Source organism: Pongo abelii, chromosome 8 (genome assembly GCF_028885655.2).
Source record: "Pongo abelii isolate AG06213 chromosome 8, NHGRI_mPonAbe1-v2.0_pri, whole genome shotgun sequence".
Classification (NCBI taxonomy): domain Eukaryota; kingdom Metazoa; phylum Chordata; class Mammalia; order Primates; family Hominidae; genus Pongo; species Pongo abelii.
Window position 1 is genome coordinate 90,571,829 of NC_071993.2, and position 22,469 is coordinate 90,594,297.

Below are 22,469 nucleotides of genomic sequence, written 5' to 3' on the forward strand. Positions count from 1 at the left end.
TCACTCAGAACAAAAAACAATGCTCTTACAATCCTAAAAGTCCCCACATGATCTGTTCGGGCCACACACTACTACATCAGGACATTGCACAAGCAGTTAGCAATTATCTTTTCTTAGAACACTCATTCCTAGAATAGCCACAGCACACATTGTTCCCTAAAGTTTTTGCTCAAATATCAAAGTCTCAGTGATACTTATTCTGAACACTTTTACCAATTTTATCAATCCATTATCTGTCACTTGTCTTGTTCAATTTGAATGTAAATTCTTTGACATCAAAGACTGTATTTTGTTCACTGATGTATTCCATGTGTCTGGAATGGCATCTGGCCCAGGATAGGCATTGAATAAACATCTGTTGAAGGAATGAATAAATGAAAATTTTCCTACTTAACACTTCCCTGAGTGAGTTTTGCTATAATTTTATGAAAAGCCCTGAATCCAACTTAATTTTTTACATTTTTAAACTAGAAAATATAGATTTATATGAAGACTTTTTTATCACAAAGTTGGGGAGAGGAAATAGGGAGTTAAAGAGATTTTTTTAAAATATAACTATATTGTTCTTTTATTCCCATTATAAAGAAATTTAAGCAATATAATATATGAAGAAGAAAGTTATAAAAGGTAAACTCAAAATCATACCATCCAGCTCTAAGCATTATTAACATTATATAAACATCACTATGGACATCTTTCTTGATGTGTGTGTACGATACAAATATTATGGGTTAGATAAACATCATTGCAAATCTCTTTTTCTTTGTGTGTGGGGGGGTATATGTATATATGTGAGGAAATTTATATACATATAGGTAATGAATATAGATGTAGAAAATACTTACTATATAGATATAGATGATAAATGAAAAGATAGATTTTTATAAAATGTGTTCTCAATTAAAAGGTATTAAATTTAGTTTTACTTACATTTATAAGAGAAAGATACAGAAGCAGTTAAGATTAGGCTATATCTCTTTTTATCATAAGATATACTTTGTCCCAAAAGATCTTTAAAAGTTTAACAAAAAAATGCTCAAAGTGTAGATATTATTGCATGTTTTAAATGACATAATTTGTTTTTAGACTTCTTTTATTCATGATTCCCTGCTACCATGAAAGAATTGGTACAGTTATATTTTATTCCACATCTAATTTTTTTAGTGAAATGATTCTGCAGTATTGCACTGAAAAATAGAAAAGAACCCAAGCGCAATAGATATGTTTCTTCGCTGTAGGATCGCACACAATTAATCTATGCATATATGAAGGATTTCCTTGGAACATGTCAAATCAATGCCAAAATGCACTGGAGAAGGCATAAATTGTTAGACCAAAGTATTGGGACAGAGAGCCATCTATTGCATTGTATTTAACTATGTACTCCTGTTTGCGTTTTGATTTGTAAACTGATTATACTAGTGAGAAGTATACTTTCCTATTCCACAAATTAATTAAAGGCCTTGAATGAATTTGAGACAAGGAAGAAGCTTATTAATGGAAATATTTAAGTCAAATTAATAAAAATAATATTCCTTTTGTAGAATAGTTACTATGTGCTAGGAACTGTGTAAAAGCTTTATTTCATTGAATGCACATTCAACCCCATGTGGTACATTATTTCCTTGTTTTCTATTTAAGGAAACAGATGGCCAGATGTGATGCTCATGCCTGTAATCCCAGCATTTGAAAGGCCGAGGCGGGCGGATCACTTGAGGTCAGGAATTTGAGACCAGCCTGACCAACATGGTGAAACACTGTCTCTACTAAAAAATGCAAAAATTAGCCAGGTGTGGTGGTGCATGCCTGTAATCCAGGCGTGAGACAGGAGAATCCCATGAACCCGGAAGGTGGGGGTTGCAGTGAGCCGAGATTGCCCCATTGCACTCCAGCCTGGGCACAGAATGAGACTCCATCTCAACAAGCAAACAAACAAACCTGAGACTTTGAGAGCTTAAGATTACTTGTCTAAGGTTATGCAATTGAAAAGCAAAGGAAATTAAAATTGAAGCCAGACCTCTGTGCTCCTCAACATTATATCATTATTGTTTGTGCCTCCTACGAAATATCAAGAGTATAATATGGTTTGACTCCTAGGCCTCTTTTATTTTTGTTAAATGAGCATAAATCTCTCAGGAAAAAAAATCTGAAAAACACAGTCCAAATGATGTTAGACTAGTCTGTGTCTCTCAGTACATCCATTATCTTCAGGTTCCCGGGTGTTTTTCTTCCCCCCCCCTTTGGAGATAAAATCTTGCTCTGTCGCCCAGGCTGGAGTCACTGCAATCTCCACCTCCTGGGTTCAAGCGATTCTTCTGTCTCATCTCCCAACTAGCTGGAATTGCAGGCATTCAACTATTAACTGATATTTGCCAAATGAATTTGCTCCTCCTCCTTTTTTACACATCATCTTTTCTTTAGTCTACTTCAAGGATATCATCAGAAAAGAAATTGCGAAGCCGAGCGACCAGTGGGCATGGAGTGGTGACAGAAAAGGAAAAGAATGAATAGTACTTCAATAAGACAGAATTCAACAGTGCTGGGTTACAAACATTTAAAAACAAGCAAGCAAACAAACGTTTCACTATGATTGATAGTGTCTCCTGGCATGCACTGGTAGAGACATTTCCTCCAAAGTTTAGTAACCTCATTGTTCTAGTAACAAGGACAAACCAAGCACATACCAGACTCTTAAGGCAATATACTTTCAGTAGAGCAAGAAATATGTCAATTGTGGCATTAGAAGTAAAAGTTATTTTCTGATGTATCAAAGGACTTTAGAATATATTGCCCTTCTCCCCCCAAAAAAACCTCAAAATATGGACTCAGAAAAGAGCATTTAGTCTATAAATTTTAGAATATTTATCATATATAGTAATTAAAATTATTTAAATTTAAACATCTATAAATATTGAATTATATGCTCTTAATCTTTATATACTTGGGTTAATAATATAAAGTTTTTAATAAGGAATGGGACATTTGGGAAATGGTAATAATTCATACTTTCAATTAAAATCCAGTGATGAGATGGGAAAATTACTTATTGATTAACATTGTCTCTGCTTTTTAAATCAGTAATTTATACCAGCTGGTATATGTTATTTTTATTCACCTAAATAGTGTCTGAGATTTGCGTGCCATATTTTTATCTTAATGTGGTAATCCTGCCATTGCAAAATATCTCCACATTCTCCCATTGTTGTGATTCTGTAAGGATGTTTATACCTTTGGAAAAACAGGCATCCTAGTCCTGTTCTTAGCATATAGCTATGTGTCATGTGTCACAGACTCTAGTGGGAGATGTAATTTATGACACCAACCATGTGAAGTCAAGGGTTCTAAGACCCCATGCCTCCTATAAAGCATAGACAGCTTTATTTGTACAGCATATTTGGCATTTCTCATGTAAAAGCTCAAATGGTATCATAAATTCAAAAAGCCTAAAGTTAAATAGGACATGGTTGGTGACCTTTTCTACCTTATTCAGCTTCAGCTTCTAGCATCATTGGGAGCTAAATGCTGAAAAAATATAGAGAATGTTTTTCAAGGGTTTATATTCAGTAAACATTAACAAAAACTAGGCTGTCATCATTTTTCATTTACTAAATGTCTTTTCAAGTTGAGAGTAATTTTTTTCTCCCAGAAAGCCCATTGGACTGTCATGTTTGTACTTTGATTTATAGGATCTTGGATCGCTATGTTCAGGAACAAATTCCTGGTGCCAAGGTTGTAGTGGAGTCCATTGGAGCTCGCCGGCATGGAGATGCCTTTTCCCTAGAAGATTACACCAAATGTGACTTGACTGTCTATGCAATTGACCCCCAAACCAACAGAGCCATCGATAGAAATGAGCTTTTTAAGTAAGTGCTTTTTGTTATCTGTAACAGCTCTTTGGTTACAATAGCAACCATAGATGATTCTGATTTGAGGCTATAAGTACTTAAAGTTTAAAACCCACCAAATAGTTACTGAAAGTGAAGTGTAAGCAAAGAACCTGAAACAACACCTAGGATTCTCATGCCTTAAAGTTTTCAGGTCTAAGTGTGGGCTACAGTGACTTCAGAGGGCCCATTTTCTTTATGGGCATCAGATGGCCTGTTTTACTTAAGAACAAGGAACAGCTCCTTGAAATCAGCTGCTGCCAGCTCCTCACTCTTGCTCAAGGGCACTGGCTATTAATGAGGAAAGCGCAGATTCTTAAAGTGGAAGTTTTTCTGCAATGATTTTCATATGCTTGCATTTTAAGAAGAAATCCACCTTTCTTACAGGTCTACTAAATCAGCAAAAATCAGTATCTATTTTTTTCTTTAACTTACAGGTGGAGAGCAGGTGGGATAATCATTCCCATTTAAGTTCATGCTCTATGTGAAATTTCATCCTAGCAGGAACTTAAATATTTGAGTTATAAATCCTAAAAATAAATAAAGTGCAGAATCTTAAACAAAATCCTGCTACTTACTTTCTTTGGATGTTATTTGAGCACACTTAAATACTTAAAAAAAAAAAATTAACAGAATTTTCTTTACTCTAGTGACACCTAGTGTCCAACTGGGTCTTGGACTGAAATTCTATCTAAATGAAACATTTTTAGTTAAAAATATATATTGATATACAATCATAATAGTTTATATGTGCCTGTATATACAGTCATGCCAAACTCTATATGTGAAACATCATAATTTAGTTTTTCTTTGTCTATACTTTTTAAACAGCATATAAATATATCCATATACACATTTACAAATATATCTATATTATGTGTATGTAAATTTATTTATTTTGTAAATATTTATTCAATTTTTATTCAAATTAATAAATTCTGAATTTAGTTTTATTTTAAATGTGTTCATCAACAAACTTTCATCACTTCTATTTTGGCAATAATAAAATAATGATTTAATATCAGCTAAAATTTTTTAAAAGCCATAATTATTTAACATGTTACTCATCAATTTTTTTTTGTTTTTTTTTTGAGACGGAGGCTCACTCTGTGCCCCAGGCTGGAGTGCAGTGGCGCAATCTCGCTCACTGCAAGCTCCACCTCCCGGGTTCACGCCATTCTCCTGCTTCAGCCTCCCGAGAAGCTAGGACTACAGGCGCCCGCCACCACGCCCAGCTAATTTTTTGTATTTTTAGTAGAGACGGGGTTTTATCATGTTAGCCAAGATGGTCTCGATCTCCTTACCTCGTGATCCGCCCGCCTTGGCATCCCAAAGTGCTGGGATTAACAGGCGTGAGCCACCGCGCCCGCCTCATCAATTCATTTTTAATAGATATTTGGGCCATGTGCAAAACAGGATGCTAATTGTGGAGGAAATATAGATGAATGAAGTAATAGCTCGCACTCTGATTTTATAGTCACCACCAAAACGAAGCAACATTTAGATCTACCAAGCCAATTTTTTGTAAGTTTTATTAAAAACTTTAGGAATAAACTTCCAAAGTAATTCATATATATTCTTTTGATTGTCAGAAAATTAACACATTTCTTTTTTATGTGAATCTACCTGCATTCTGTGTTTTTTGCATACATTAGTTTTGCTTTTAAATTTCACGATTGATTGAGTTTAGGGTGTTTTTACCTGAATATAAAAATATGTATTATATTTGGGCTAACTTTAAAGAGTAAAATAATGGTGATTAGAATTTGAATTTAACTAGCAAACCTTCTAGAGATTAAATATTTGGGGGAAAAAAAGCCATTTGGGTTTCAACTGACACCATGAAATACAAGATGAATATTTTTAATTCTAAATAAGTTTTTCCAAACCTAAATTATATTATGGACAGTAAACATCTAAATTCAATAAAATAACTATCATAGCCAGCAGGCAAGGAAAAAACAGAATATATATAAATCATAAAATAAATTTTTGGCCGGGCGCGGTAGCTCACGCCTGTAATCCCAGCACTTTGGGAGGCCGAGGTGGGTGGATCACGAGGTCAGGAAATTGAGACCATCCTGGCTAAGACGGTGAAACCCCGTCTCTACTAAAAATACAAAAAATTAGCCGGGCATGGTAGCGGGTGCCTGTAGTCCCAGCTACTCCAGAGGCTGAGGCAGGAGAATGGCGTGAACCCAGGAGGCGGAGCATGCAGTGAGCGAGATCATGCCACTGCACTCCAGCCTGGGCAACAGAGCAAGACTCTGCCTCTAAATAAATAAATAAATAAATAAATAAATAAATAAATAAATAAATAAAAATATATTTTATATTGAAGAAAAGATAGAATAGCCATGAAATATGAAATTTTTGCCTTCGCAGTCTTCACCTTGAAGTATTATAGTAACCTTAGAGTCACTGGTCTATTTGAAACTCTAGAATTGTTTCTTGAAAGATTTTATAATAAAATTGTATACACATACATATACATGTGTATGTGTGTGTGTGTGTGTGTGTGTGTGTGTGTGTTCCAAGGCTGATAATGCCAATGCCCAAGTATTGGTATCTGTTCTGTAGTTGTGAGAGTTATTGGTTATTTAGTTTTTAACACTGCATAAATGTACTAGAACATTAAGATGCCGGTCCAGGTCAATGGAAGTGTTCTTTCAATTTCCTTTAACCTTAAAATCTAAGCTTCTGAGGATGTTGGAATGCTCAGGTCAAAGGATTAGAAATCATCATAATAGTAATTTGTCCTAGGAATTTACTTTGATTTGAAAAAATATATTTTGACAATCAAAAATAAAAAAGCTCATAAATGCATAGAGAGGACTGGAATGACTTTTAGTGACATGTTAATAACTTATTTTGTTTGGCCAGCTTATCAGTATTTTAATTTTTTTTATTTTTGGTTACCTGAATTGCTTAGATTTTCTGCAATAATTATATATTATGCTTATCCTGCTTTTTTTATCCTTGTAGTTCTCAACTCTTTGGAGCTGCATTTTTTTGTGAGTTTGAGTTTTTTGCTTTTTTATTTCTGGAATATTCTCAGACATTTTTTCTAATATTTCTTATGCCCATTTTCTCTTTATTCCTTTTCTGGGATTCCAATTACAATTTGATGTTTCTCATAATTTTGTTCTGTTCTGACTCTGCTCCCCTCCCCCCCACATATACACACACAGTTTTTTCTTTGTATTTTAGTGTGAATAATATTTACTGCCCTATTTTTGAATTCACTGATTGATCTGTGTTAGCCTATTGATGAGCTCACTGAAGAAATTCTTCATCTTGTTATCTTTTTAGAAAGCTATTTCTAGCATTTCTATTAGATTATTTCTTATTTCCACCACTCTACTGAATTTCTCCATCGCTTCAGGCATGTTTGTGCTTTCTGCTATTTTGCAATGTATTAATCAGAGTTGAATCAAAGTTCCTGTCTGATAGTTCCAATATCTGGGTTATCTCTATCTGGCTCTGTTACTTCATTTCTTGAAAATGGTTGTTTTATATTTTGTAGGCTTTTTGTGTCCTACTTGATTGAATGCCAGACATGGTGTGGAAGAACAGTAAGGAGTGAGGTAAATAGAGTTTATGCCTGTAAATGGACATTACAGGCATTTACTCTGTTGAGTAAAGCTATTCAGGAATTATCTGGATTTTGCTGTTGCAATTATTACTTCCACTGTGCAAAAAGCTTCAACCCCTTCTATTGGTAGAATGGTGTCAACTCATTCTTAGAATAGAGGCTGCGTGCTGTAGGGTTTTCTCAGTCTTCTTACTCCGTCCTCAGCTCTCAGTGCTCTCTATATGCTTGTGCCACAGAAGAGGTTTCTGTCCACACTCTGATCTGTCCCACAGTGTTAGACTGCTCCTCCTTGCTGCTGGGTTCCACTCATAAGGAAGAGGTGGGGCATGGAATAGGGGTTCCTCTGTTCTCCTGGTACAGCCTGCATGTGTAAGCCCTGGTATGGGCTTTCTCAAGTAAGTTTTTTACCCCCTCTTTCTTACTGCATCATGGCAGCCATCCTCTGCTTCACATTTACAGGGGGTCTTGGGTGCAAGAGAATTTTCTGCCCCTTCTCAATCCATAGTAGACCTCTACTTTGTATTGGTGCAAGATCTTAGGCCTGAGAGGACTTCCTGCTCCTCCCCCAGGGGTAGGGGATTTTTGCTTATACCTCTTTTCCAGAAGCAGTAGACCTTTGCCTGAGCACCAGAGATGGGCACACTTACTCCTCCTCCCTCTAATACTTATGGCCCTTGTTTCTTATGAGATAAAGGTCTGGGGAATTGCATAAGGGTTGCTGCCTATGCACCAGCCTTAGCTGATTTGTTCCTATTCGTACACCATGAAGGAATATTCTCTTGTGTCCTGCCTTGTCCCCCAATCTATCTTACAGAAATCTGTGCAAAGAAGTTTTTGAATGAGGGGAGACTCCCCTTGTGTTTGTGAGTGTCTATAATTCTAACCTTATTTATTACAATTTTAGCTGTTTTGTTTTGTTTCGTTTTTTTGTAGAGACATGGTCTCACTTTATTGCCCAGGCTGCTGTCAAACTCCTGAGCTCAAGTAATCATCCCACCTTGGCCTCCCAATGTGTTGAGATTATAGGCATGAGCCACCGTGCCCAGCCTATGGCAGCCACTTTTAACCTCTTCTCCCAAAGGTGAAACAATGGATGGTCGCATCTCACCTTGAAATTATCCTAATTGTCACTCAATGGAATTTGTTTTTTTCTGCTCACATTGTGACTTCAGCTCAAAGAAATTTATAATTTTAGTATAACCTGGCACTTTTTTGTCATTTTGTTGTTGCTGTTAATAGCCATATTCTCTTGTGGCTTTCTGCATTCTACACAAAACAGAACACATTACTTTAAAATATAGTTTAATTAAAATTTAAAAATAAGCAAATACATTTTAGCTTATTTATCTGTCTTATATCCAGCCTGTTTAAAAACAGTATGTCCAAATAGTAAGAGAAAGATAGAGAAGGCAGAAAAAGACTTTATACACTGCCTTTAAACCACAATGTTTAAAAACACACTTAGACCTTAAATGGTATCTGATTGATTACCAAGCTCTGATAAAGCATCTTTCAATGTTCTAAGTTAAAAAAAATACATATAAATTCAAAATACTGAAAATCCAAATCAATGGAATACTAATTATTAGAATCTAGTTAAACAGTTAGTTATAGAACTCTGAAAAGAAAATAGTTGATGATCTAACCATGATTTGCTTGATTAAGCAGAACAATCTTATAGTGTAATGAATGTAGGTAGATATGTTAACCACTGCCTACTCTGTAAGCCTAAATTGTGTACCTACAAAGGAAATAGGCAGTTGTCCCTCTACTGTATAGAGTACAATCTCCTGCTCACCTTTTACTTATTTCTACATTCATATATACATTGCAGTATCAAAATCATCATCATCAAGGTAATCAGTCATGAAGGTGAGATGCAGGGTAGATGGTTGATTATATATTATATGCTGAATAACACAACATTAGGCCCCATATCCATCAATGGAGGCAGAAATACATGTTTGCATGTGCTTGAGAAAATAATAAGACATGACATTGGTTTAGCAACTTATCTCATCTCAGGATAACATAGCAGTAATCAATTCATGTTGGCTACATCCTGGGAAGGGACCTGTATACCCTGTCCTTAGAATTACAAAAGGTTTGCATATAGTAACTGAGTACACTGTAGGGGAAAATGACGAGGAAAAAAAAAAAAAACACGTTTCTGTGTTGATGCTGGATTTGGGCAAATCTATCTCTTTTTTAGGATAAGTAAGCAGTGGAAAAACGGGATCAGCAATAAATACTAAAAAACAAAATAAATATGGAAAATCAGGAAATAACAACCTGATGACCCAGAGGGAGAATATATAACTCTGGAAATTTTCTCCTACAGAAACCATTGGAAAACAGTTTAACATTTTTAGTAGAAAACAGAATGGTATGGATTGGTGAAATGGTGTGTGTGTTTTACACGGCCTGAATCCTTCTCCTGTTTCTGGTAAAAGAATTCAACTTTCTCTTGTGAGAATTGACTCTTTCCTACACGGTGGTAGTCTTTATCTAAAGTGCCTTCCCTTCAGTCCAACTGGAGTATAGTAGTTAACCCTCTTCTGTGATTTTGCTTTCTTCAGTTTCAGTTACCAATAGTACAATACAATAAGATATTGACAGAGACAGACAGAGAGAAACCACATTTGCATAACTTTTATTACACTATAGTTCTATAATTGTTCTATTTTGTTATTAGTTATTGTTGTTAATATCTTACTATGCCTAATTTATAAATTAAATTTTATCTCCTAAAATCAATTGAGCACCTGGATTCAACCTTTCCTGAAATGAGAACGCATGTGAAAATTAAACTGACAACATGAAGCGTATCCATTGAAAATTTATGCAATATTAAGAAAAAGGAAAAAAGATATAAATAATAAAAGAGATCAAAATATATTTATAGGACGATTAAAATACAACCTGATAATGACAGTTATTTCTGAGGTTAAAATTGTAGTATTTATAACAGAAGCAAAAAATCGAAAAAAGAATTAAAGAGTTTATTATATTACAGGCAAAAATCAATGAGAAGGTAGCCATGTTTCTTTGAATAGTATCCGAATATGTTTAAAAATCACTGAAACAGAAATAAAAATATCTTACTCATAAAGGAACAAAAATTAGGTAAGCCCTGCATATCTCATTTGCATGATAAAATGACAAAAGGCAATGGAACCAATTTCGCTGTTTTGTAAGGGATAATGTTATGACTCAAGAATTTTTACCCAGACAAGTTGTTTTAAATACACAAAGTGAAGAAAGATAGTCTAGATCAGGTGTGGTTTCAAAAGTGATCCATCCTTCTAGTAAAAAATTGTTTATGACGTCACATTGATAAGTGAAAATAAGTATCTAAGTAATAGGGCTGCTGTAGTGTAAAAAGACTAACAAATCTTAGAGAGTTTGGATATGAAATCCAGGAATCCAATAGAATTTTGATCTGTCAACTGAACTCCACATTGTAGGGGTATATTCTTCCCTTAAATTAATGATCCTCTTCTGGATCTGATTCTTCCTAGTTCTAATAATATAGTTCCTGTGAGGCAATCCTTGATCTATGCATCATTTAGGATCTCTTCCTTTATCTAATAAACAATTAAAACAAAAAGTTTCACTATTCTATTTCTAGTAATCATAAAAATGGCTAAATTTTTATTTTCTTTTAACATGTAACAATGAGCTTGGAAAATTGCTATAAAAAGTACATTTTTAATCTATAAAAGAATATCTGTTTAAAAAAAGCAAAAAAGCATTCTAATTGCCACATGTGTGATATGAATTAGTTTATGAGTTACATATGTGATGGAATTCATATGTGATACCAGGCACTTCTATTTTTAAGCAATGAACAGTGTGTTAACGGGTTTTAAAATCAGCATGGTCACTCTGAATATTAAAATTAAATGTCTCAAAAGGGCATAAAATAGACTGAAAAAAGTACACAAGCATGGCATTGATTATATTTTGATAGTGAAATTTAGGGCCATTTTAATTTTTTCTTTTGCATTTTTTTGTGTTTTCTGTATTTTTCAACATAAGCACTTTATATATGCAATATACTCAAGTATATAAAGTATTTAATATCACCCCTCCAAAAAATATTAGACTTAAATATACCAAGATGTTAGAAGTGATTATGACTGTCTGTAGATCGTGGAACTATGAGTAATTGTGTTTTTCTTGAACTATTTTTGTTTTCCAATATTCTATAGTAAGACGTTTGACCTTTATGGTGTTGTTGTATTAAGAACACAGTTGTTGCATCAATATGTAGAGCTTATAAGGGACTGTTCAAAAGTTCCCAAGGAATTTTTTTTAAAAAATCACCTGCTAATTACAATATTAAATACATAACAGATTTTTTCAATCTCATAAGATGATTAGGAATAATTATTCCTTGATTCTCTTCCAAAATTCAAGACTCATAGTTGGAATTGCATTATTTAGAGGAAGGAAATACATTGACTTTCACTTCCTGTCATTCTTACAACACTGATATACTACCTGCATCATTTATTTAGTCTTTTTTTCCTAGGCAGAAAGGCCTTTTAAATGTCTTCACCCTTTGACCATAAAACATTCTTTTGGTTTGAAACTTGAGAATGTTTACTTTTCAGATGGCGTTATGGCAAACAAATACAGAGTTTGAGTCTGAAAACCGTTTGGTGCCGCAGATTTGTTTTTATAACTGTATAGCTTTTTGGCCTGCAATAAATCAGTATTGTAATATTTGATCTTTACAGGGTTATTCCAAGGACCCAGGGAGATAAAATGCATAAATATAATGTTAGACTATGGTATATAATTTAGGATATTGTATTTTATTCCATCTAAAATTTTGTTAAATTATTCTGACACAGTAATATTAAGCTTAATGATATTGATAATTAGATTTTTTAAGTCTATAAGCAGATCAAGAGCTGTGTTTTTAAGTACTTTTGATATTTCTACACAGATGTGTAATTACTCTTCTTTATTGTTTATGCTTTTTATATATGCTTTTCTTATTATTCATGAGACTTCTGACTCAGCTTGTGTTTCAATTAGAGAAAATATTAAAAGATCTTACAAAAAGATTTTATTTTTAAAATGCTCTTTCTCTGCTAGCATCATTAATTTTACTATTTATCTAACAATAAAGATTTTTGGATGGCAAACTGCTTGATATCAATAAAGACTTTCAGCCGTATTATGGGGAAGGAGGACGCATTCTGGAGATCCGGACTCCAGAGGCAGTGACCAGCATTAAAAAGAGAGGAGAAAGTCTAGGATACACAGAAGGGGCCTTGTTGGCTCTGGCCTTCATCATCATCCTCTGCTGCATTCCTGCCATCTTGGTGGTTTTGGTCAGCTACAGACAGTAAGTATTCAAGGATGGTAAACCTGGATAGTTCCTCAGAAGTCATTGCAGAAAACCATCTCTGGTAACACGGCTTTGCGTTGTAAAATATTGATGGTGCAACTACTCTGAGATTGCTTTATCTATCTCGTACCAAATGATTTTCTTCAAAAAGAAAACAGTACAAACTCCCAGTACATTTTTCACTGATGGCCCAATATTCCTGTGATTCTAATTCAGTCTCTTTCAATAGAAATATCACCTTAGTTCCTGTGGCTTTGTTTATGCTCTTCTTTTGTTTAAGAGCCAACTCGGGAGAGAAGGTAACAGGTATCCTGGGGTAAAGGCGATGGAATGTCATATGCAGATACCCACTCTGCCCAGCTCCAAAGGAAGGTCAATAACTTCGCGACATTGTCATGATAGGTTTTTATCCAAACTGTTAAATTTGCCTTTGTGCAAATTATCACAGTGTTAGCAAAAGCATTGTAAAATCATAGCCTATAAGATGTAATCTTCTATGTGGTTTCTTCCTTCCTGGGTGCTTTGCCAGAGTTTTTAGTGTAATATTTGACAGCATGTTCTGGCTGTGCAGGCTCTTAATTTTTCTGGTTCCTGCAGTCAAGCGCATCCATTGACAATATCCATATTTTAAAATTGTATTTAACTTATCTACAGTAGTCAAGTAATTATTATCACTAATTTAAACATCCATATTTGAAGTAGGTTAGTAATATATTCTTTGACACTAGGTCTGGGGAAGCTTTGTGATAGAGAGCCACACATTTTAAGTATATTTCTATTGACAATGTCTTGAAAAAATTGGGAAGCTGATTAAGAAGAGAAGTAGCCCTGAGTGTGCCAGAAAAAGAAAATAAATAGCAGACAGGAATAATAAATCATGTAAATTACTTTATGTAATAAACAATAAGAAATAATGGTGGAACTGCTATTCATCATTTAAACTACCTACAGAGGAAATATTTATTAAAATAGTTCTTATGTATTCTTTACTTTTTTTTTTTTTTTCCCTCGAGACGGAGTCTGGCTCTGTCTCCCAGGCTGGAGTGCGGTGATGTGATCTCAGCTCACTGCAACCTCTGCCTCCGAGGTTCAAGCGATTCTCCTGCGTCAGCCTCCTGAGTAGCTGGGATTACAGGCATGCGCCACGACACCTGGCTAATTTGTGTATTTTTAGTACAGACGGGGTTTCACCATGTTGGTCAGGCTGGTCGCAAACTGCTAACTTTGTGATCCTCCCACCTCGGCCTCCCAAAGTGCTGGGATTACAGGCGTGAGCCACCGCGCCCAGCCAATAGTCCTTATGTATTCTTAAACTGTCATCTTTGTTCTCAAATACTTAAAATTTTCTCGTGAATTGAATAAGGTAACGTAATTCCAACCTGAAAATCCAAAAGTATGCTCTGCGTGAACTTTGCTATGAATGGAAACTAAAAAGCAAACATGAAAAAAGGTATCATGAATTTGTTACCCAGAAGTAGGACCTTCCAATTCTAGCTTCGTTTTCAAAGCTAGAATTGGGGCCAAGAGTATAACTAGGGCTTGCTGCATGACTCCATTACTTTAATATTTTTCAAGCAGGTCATTACTTCTCGAGTAATTCCAACCCGAAACTACAGAAATATTTTCTGCCTCAAAAGCAATGTGAAGTTGCAAATATAGCATTAAGGTTGATATGCTGGAGCTTAATTTATCCTTAACCAATCAATTGATATGCCAAATCTAAAGCTGATGAACAAAATTAATACTGAACAAATTGTTTTAAATTATTAAGCCATCAACCCATTATTAATTATAATGTTAAATCCATTCCATATTACCAGTTATCCTTTTACACTTAACTATTTTCCAAAGGAGCTTTATTATATCCTGCTAGCAATAAAATCAGTGAGAAAAATTCTTATATTTGGCACAGTATGCAATGATAAAAACTGAAGCGCTCTGGATGTTATACGTGGTAGTCTGAAATGCAACAAATGCTTGAGATGTTTAATATTTAAATAATTTATAGATGCATTATTTAATTCTCCTTTAGTTTGATAATCAGCTCAATACCAGATGAATTTAGTTACTGCTTTTTATAGATTAACATAATTAAACAAAATGAGTTTTTCTCTGCTCACATAGCAAAGTAAAATTCTAATATTTAAAGACCTAACATTTGTACCTTGATATTTGCTTGCACATAAGGTAAGAATGAATAGCTATTCTTTTATATAATGATATGCCTTTGAACTTTTCTATGAATGGGAACTAAAAAGCAAATATGTAAAAACTGTCATAAATTTATTACCCAAGAGTAGGACCTTCCAATTCTAGCTTCAGCTTCAAAGTGAAGCCAAGAGTATAATCAGGGCTTGCTAGCTCATTCCATTCCTGTAATATTCTTCAAGCAGGGTAAACCAAGAAGCCAATTATAAAGATTAGGTCATCTTTAATATTCCATTTTTCCACTAGAGTTGAAATTCTCATATTTACATTTTAATCCAGTTTTCTTATTCCATGTAGTTCATTTCTTTATTTTTCTGTAATGGATATTTTAATGGCTTGAATGACTCTAACGGTAACAATACTATTTTCACCTTTCGAATTGATATACTTAGTTTTCTTAGTCTGTCATTAACTCTGTCATTATGAATTTAACATATAAATTATTCATGATTTAGAATAAATCAGATGTTAAAATGTTATTAATGCAATAGTTCTAATGTAGCTTTCTATTTTTCTTACTCATTGCTTTCCCAAACAGGTTTAAAGTGTAAGTATAATTAACATTTTACACATCCTTTTCACGTAATAGGAAAAGAGAAACCCGAGATTATATCAGTCAAGTCACCCTGCTCAGAACCACGTATTATTCCCTTGTTTTGTGTTTGTGATAGTTTATTTCTTGGTTTGATATATATAGAATTGAGCTGATTTTAGACAATTGGACATAACTTGCATAAATGTGAAAAAGATAGTTTGCCTATAGCTTCCATCCTGTAACATCTTGGTTTTGAGGAAGAAATTAATCAGTGTCCAGGAAATCCAAAAACAAACAGCAGTGTAGCTGTAACGTGAGAATCACAGGCATTCCTAGGAATTTTTTTTTTTTTTTTTTTTTTTTTTTGAGATGGAGTTTTTGCTCTTGTTGGCCAGGCTGGAGTACAATGGCATGATCTGGGCTCACTGCAACCTCCGCCTCCCGGGTTCAAGCAATTCTCCTGCCTCAGCCTTCCCAGTAGTTGGGATTACAGTCATGAGCCACCGTGCCCGGCCTAGGCATTCCTAGGAATCTTAAAGGATATGCAAGCTAACCAAATTTCCCTTGTACATGTGTGTACAGCCTCTGTGAAATAACATCAAAAATGTTTCAAATCATTTCAAATAAAATAAATAACTTTAAAAAAGACAAATAATAAAGAAAAATTATCTATCTTTAATATGCCTCATCTTATGAAAGAGATTCATTAAACAACTACCAATTATCCATCCCATTTTAATTAAAATTTTGCTCTCTCTCTTTAATATTATCATTTAATTTAATTTGCAAATATGTCTGCTGAATTCTACCCCTTATTCAAGAGATAACTATTTTCAAGAACAAAGCAGGGATTATATGCAAATGATACCCTGTGGGGATGCTTTTGTAATTATATCTGTTTATAAATTGATATGTTTGTGTCAAGTAATTTTAGTGGGTTCCCCTGATAACTGGGCCTCATTATTAAAAGGTAGCTTATTGATAAGCATTATGATTTCTAAAATGAGTTTTACAAGCCATCCTTATTTTATCCAAGACGTCAAGCTGAGTGCATAAAGACTGCACGAATTCAGGCCGCATTACCCGCAGCTAAACCAGCAGCGCCGGCCCCTGCACCAGTGGTAGCGCCCCCGCCGCCGCCACCGCCTCCACCAGGTGCGCATCTCTATGAAGAACTTGGAGACAGCTCAATGTAAGTAGACCGTTCAGGAACTCTGAGAAGTAGTTGGGTTTTACTGAATTCTGTGTGGTGTGTATTTAATTTCAATCTGATGTGGAATTGCCTACATGGACTATTTTATTCTATTATTTTCAACAGAAAATTTGTTAAGACGGAAATCTAAGAAAAGTTAAGTTAAAAAATAATAGCCAAAACCAAACAAGAAATTAAAGAAAGCCAAGAGAAAAGCAGAATTCAACTTCAGGAGACAATTGCACATTTATAGCTTGAGTATAATATTTAATATCTCAATCCTCAGGGTCATGCATTTTTACATATATGATGTATATGTATATATGTATAAATATACAAATAGATTCTGAAAAATATATTTTGCATAGGAGACGAGAGAAATAAAGCACAATCATAAAATAGTAATCCTGATTAGGTATCCACACCGATCCCTATTTGGTAATCAAAACCAAATTCTATGGTTTAAAATCGTAGTATTTTCTGAGATGCTATTTTTAGGACGTTATATGATATAGAAATTAAAATCTCAATGAAAATACAGAATTTCTGTATTAAATTCCCAACTACTCAGAAAATACTTTTTTCACTTTATTACTCTCAGACTGCTGTGATTACTGCATATTTCTCCTGCACGATTTGAAACTTGTAGTCAATTTAAAAATCATACATTTTTGAAAGACACTGGTAACTGTTAAAAGACCTCACAGCTGCTTGTATAATGATGCTACCCTCATAACTGGATTCCTTATGGTGATGTTCAGTTTGTCAGTATTTTAAAAATTCAAGAATAACTGCTTTTGGACATGATATGTGAAACAACCAAGAATATTTTACAATTTTGAATATGACTATTAAATCCAGAAAACCTTTTATTAACTGGAATTTGATGGAGTAGAAGGACTATAACATGTTCTTACATGTGACGTCCGTAGCAGTTACTAGTAGAAATAAAAAAGCCTCAAAAATCATGAAATTGATCTGGTAATGGAAAAACCGGTTTCAAACAAATGTATTCAGGTTACTTACCATATTAATAGTGTTATACAAGGTTTTGTTTAGGATAGTCGTATTAATGTTAAAATTGATCTTAATGCTATTATTTTAACACAAAATCTGAATTTATAATAGGTTAAAGCATGACATTCTATTTCAAAAATAACGACATAATACACGGTTCATGCTTTAGATATATACTTCCACCTTTTTTTGTAAGTTGAAAAATGATTGATTGTTTCTTTTGTAATTATTGGTGAATGTAGGAATTGAGCCAATATGATTTGATTCTATTTGATTATGTTAATGACCTCTCTCAAGCAAAGATCTTTAGAAACTAAAAACAAGGATTATGTGTAAAGTTAAGTGTGTTTATATATGAAATTAATGAATTATATATTCATTTTAAATTAATAAGAACAGGTATACTATAACATCATCTGGAATCAGTATAGTTTGATGATAGCAATTTTCAAATAGCAATACCTGTGATTATTTTTACTTGAACAATTGTAGTAGACTCAGTAGATTTTGCAATTGTAATATATGTATTCATTGAAATAGTTTAAGTAAGTTCTACATATTTAACTGTCTTATCTTTAGCAAAAGTTTAACCTATCTATTCAAGAACTTTTTACAGGAATTCTAAGCATAAGTTACTAGAAAATGAATTAGTTTTAAATGATTATTATCAAGTATTTATCTTAAAAAGAATAAAGTCAAAGATCATTTTGGAAAAACTACTTCACAAAGTAATAACTTCATATGAATGCTATAATTACTTTGTAATTGTCATCATAGTAGTTGTATATTTACTTTCTTCCAAACAAAATATATCTATTTTAAAAGTCAGTGTGCATTAACCAGTTTTACAGAGTTAGGACATAGAAGCAATTTTTAAACTCTCATTTAAAATTTTTATTTTAGGATTGGTATCATCCAGGTTTAATAGAAGTGAATTTTACCTATGTGTAGTAAACAGATTTTATTAGATATAATTTTCTGTGAAAAGACATTCAAATAATGTCATTTGATTTCATCTAATATATTATTAAATGTCATTCGTATGAATAATAACAAAATATAAAAACATGCCTTTTATGTTTTTGATATACGTACTAAGTGTTTAAAGCAAGTTCCTGCTCGTATTTTCAGAATTGTTTTAAATTAACTCTAGTAAAAACTTCTTTCTTTCTATCACATGTTTTCTGTTTCTCACCTGTGGATACATAGGCATAAGTAAGTAAATAATATCACTCTAATAGAAGAGCGTTAGAAAAATAGATACAATAGAATAGATTAAAATGCTGTTGTACTGTAAATACAGTGATCTTCATCTTTTGCCACAGACTCACTTACTTTTAAAAGGAAAGTTTTGTCTTCCACACCCAATTTCCTTTTGATGGCATGAGCTTAAAATATGTGTTCACTGTGATGGTACCTGTGCCTACTGAAAGGAGTTTCAAAATTATCCTTGTTTTTAATTGTTTTAAATTAGTTTTTAAAAATTCTTAAATTTTAAGAACTTAAAAAATTCTTAAATTTTAAGAACTTAAAATTTACAAATCTATAAATAGAAACCTATTTATAGATTTTTTTAGTCAAAGTGATGTGATATTGTTATAGCCATTGGGTGCTTTTCCAAGAGAAATCAAACCACGAACAAATGTATACAAAAACAACCAGTATATAATATCAATCCCAGTTGTTCGTGCCATATTTGAAAAATACTTTTCAAGATTCGAAGAGTAAAAGTGTTTGCACTCTGTTTAGTCCAAATTGTCTGCATTTTCTTTGTTGTTCAAGTAGGCTTGATGCTCCAGGTCTACCCGTGTGAATTGTTTCTTACAGTTCGTATCTTTGCCAAAAGACACATTAACAACTGTGGCTTTGTTATTTTGTTGCCTAACCTATCACCCTAATTTTTCAATATGGCTAGTTAATTTCTATTCAGAGTATTTCTTTTTTATTTCATTCCTGCTAAGTGGGTAAATATTAAGCAGTAACTAAAACAAATATTATTCTGTTTTGGCTTGAGAGTAAAACCTAATGAGAGACTATTCAGAACCACCTATCAATCGGCCAACATTCCTGGGAGAAGGGTCCAAATGCTTTCCTTAGAGCCATTTAATTTGTGATCTTTGATGTATGCAACTTTATTTATGACTCACAGCTACCTATGATTCGGTTTCCATGCATAAGTAAGCCTTTCAGTGATATCAAAAAGTGATTGAGTTTTTATAGCATCAATCTTTTTTTTAAGGTGAGTTTTAATTAAAATTTGATCCAGATCAGTCTAAGAAATTACTGATAACGTCTTTTCTGGTTGGTACTATTTATAAGGTTTTAAAACAATTTTTCCTGATTGATTGGTATTATGTATAAGGTTTTAAAACTAATTAAGCATAAAATTTAAACAGAAGAAAAACTCTGTCACAATTCTAGCGTACATTCAATTTCTCAATTGTGATTTTTGAACTCTGTGAGACAAACTTCCATCTGTCCTTGGTGATTTTAATTCTCTTAATTTGGAGAACTGGATATTCCACATGATGGCTCAGAGAGGAGATTACTTTTGGCTCTAGGACAGAAGTACTGACATGAGAGATAAGGGACAGGTACTGAATCAGATACAGCTGAGAATCTTCTATGCGTAACAGGCAGCCCTGAGCATCCTCAGGCAAGGAAAAGATAAGAAGTTGGTAGCTTCGATGGTGTTCTGCAATGGGAAGAACTGTGATTTGTGCACAAGGGAACTGTTACGTGTGGACATGGATGCTTTGCTGTATCACACTAGCTGAAAAAAACAAAAACAAAAAATACTCTTCCAAAATAATCTAGAGATGAGTACTTTTTTTTTTTCATTTACATTTCTCATTCTACTCAGAACTCTAAGGTTTTTCTGCCCTGCCTTTCTTTCTAAGACCAGGGAATTAAAATAATGTCTTGCTTTAGTAGGTTAGTGTTGTTTGGCCTTTGATGTTTTTAAGTATTTAATAGTAATGAGAGCCATAAAAACATCTTTCTCATGAAAGCTGTGTCACAACTTGTTTCCTTACATTTCATTATCTTCTTTTCTTTCAAGTCTTTTCCTTCTCTACCATTTTCAACAAAGCAGGGGAAATAACTCAGTCTCAGAAGACAGGAAACATCAACAAGTTGTGATGCCCTTTTCTTCCAATACTATTGAGGCTCACAAGTCAGCTCATGTAGACGGATCACTTAAGAGCAACAAACTGAAGTCTGCAAGAAAATTCACATTTCTATCTGATGAGGATGACTTAAGTGCCCATAATCCCCTTTGTAAGGAAAACATAAGTCAAGTATCAACAAATTCAGACATTTCACTGAGAACAGATTTTGTAGACACGTTTTTACCCAAAATACAAGCCAAGAGTAAGTCTCTGAGGGGCCCAAGAGAAAAGATTCAGAGGCTGTGGAGTCAGTCAGTCAGCTTACCCAGGAGGCTGATGAGGAAAGTTCCAAATAGACCAGAGATCATAGATCTGCAGCAGTGGCAAGGCACCAGGCAGAAAGCTGAAAATGAAAACACTGGAATCCGTACAAACAAAAGAGGTAGCAGCAATCCATTGCTTACAACTGAAGAGGCAAATTTGACAGAGAAAGAGGAAATAAGGCAAGGTGAAACACTGATTATAAAAGGAGCAGAACAGTTGAAATCTTTCTCTTCAGACTCTTCATTTTGCTTTCCCAGGCCTCACTTCTCATTCTCCACTTTGCCAACTGTTTCAAGAACTGTGGAACTCAAATCAGAACCTAATGTCATCACTTCTCCTGCTGAGTGTTCCTTGGAACTTTCTCCTTCAAGGCCTTGTGTTTTAAATTCTTCACTCTCCAGGAGAGAGACACCAATTTGTATGTTAGCTGTTGAAACCGAAAGAAATATTTTTGAAAATTTTGCCCATCCACCAAACATCTCTCCTTCTGCCTGTCCCCCTCCTCTTCCTCCTCCTATTTCTCCTCCTTCTCCTCCTCCTGCTCCTGCTCCTCTTGCTCCTCCTCCTGACATTTCTCCTTTTTCTCTTTTTTGTCCTCCTCCGTCTCCTCCTTCTATCCCTCTTCCTCTTCCTCCTTCTACATTTTTTCCACTTTCCGTTTCAACTTCCGGTCCCCCAACTCCACCTCTTCTACCTCCATTTCCAACTCTTCCTCCACCACCTCCTTCTATTCCTTGCCCCCCACCTCCTTCAGCTTCATTTCTGTCCACAGAGTGTGTCTGTATAACAGGTGTTAAATGCACGACCAACACGATGCCTGCCGAGAAAATTAAGTCCTCTATGACACAGCTATCAACGACAGTGTGTAAAACAGACCCTCAGAGAGAACCAAAAGGCATCCTCAGACATGTTAAAAACTTAGCAGAACTTGAAAAATCAGTAGCTAACATGTACAGTCAAATAGAAAAAAACTATCTACGCACAAATGTTTCGGAACTTCAAACTATGTGCCCTTCAGAAGTAACAAATATGGAAATCACATCTGAACAAAACAAGGAGAATTTGAACAGTATTGTCGAGGGAACTGAAAAACAATCTCACAGTCAATCTACTTCACTGTAATGTTGCTTGTCTTATTTTAGTCGGGCAAACCTCTTGTTGATCATAGTCTTCAAGTTGAACATCAAATTTGAACGTCAAAGAAGATTCTATTATTTTACCCCAAATTCAATGAAATGC

General features: G+C 34.1%; 1 protein-coding gene across 19 annotated transcripts in view; it reads left to right on the forward strand.

Moving 5' to 3' along the window:
* Positions 1-22,469, forward strand: part of PCDH15 (protocadherin related 15) — a 1,013,670-nt gene that overhangs the window by 974,410 nt on the left and 16,791 nt on the right. For 18 of the 19 annotated variants that reach the window (XM_054522581.2, XM_063727642.1, XM_063727641.1 and 15 more), the window contains 3 exons: positions 3,687-3,863; positions 12,623-12,841; positions 16,624-16,779. In XM_054522581.2, the coding sequence (XP_054378556.2) occupies positions 3,687-3,863; positions 12,623-12,841; positions 16,624-16,779 (552 nt within the window). The remainder of the gene's footprint in view (positions 1-3,686; positions 3,864-12,622; positions 12,842-16,623; positions 16,780-22,469) is intronic. The other variant, XM_054522576.2, reaches the window with a different exon arrangement.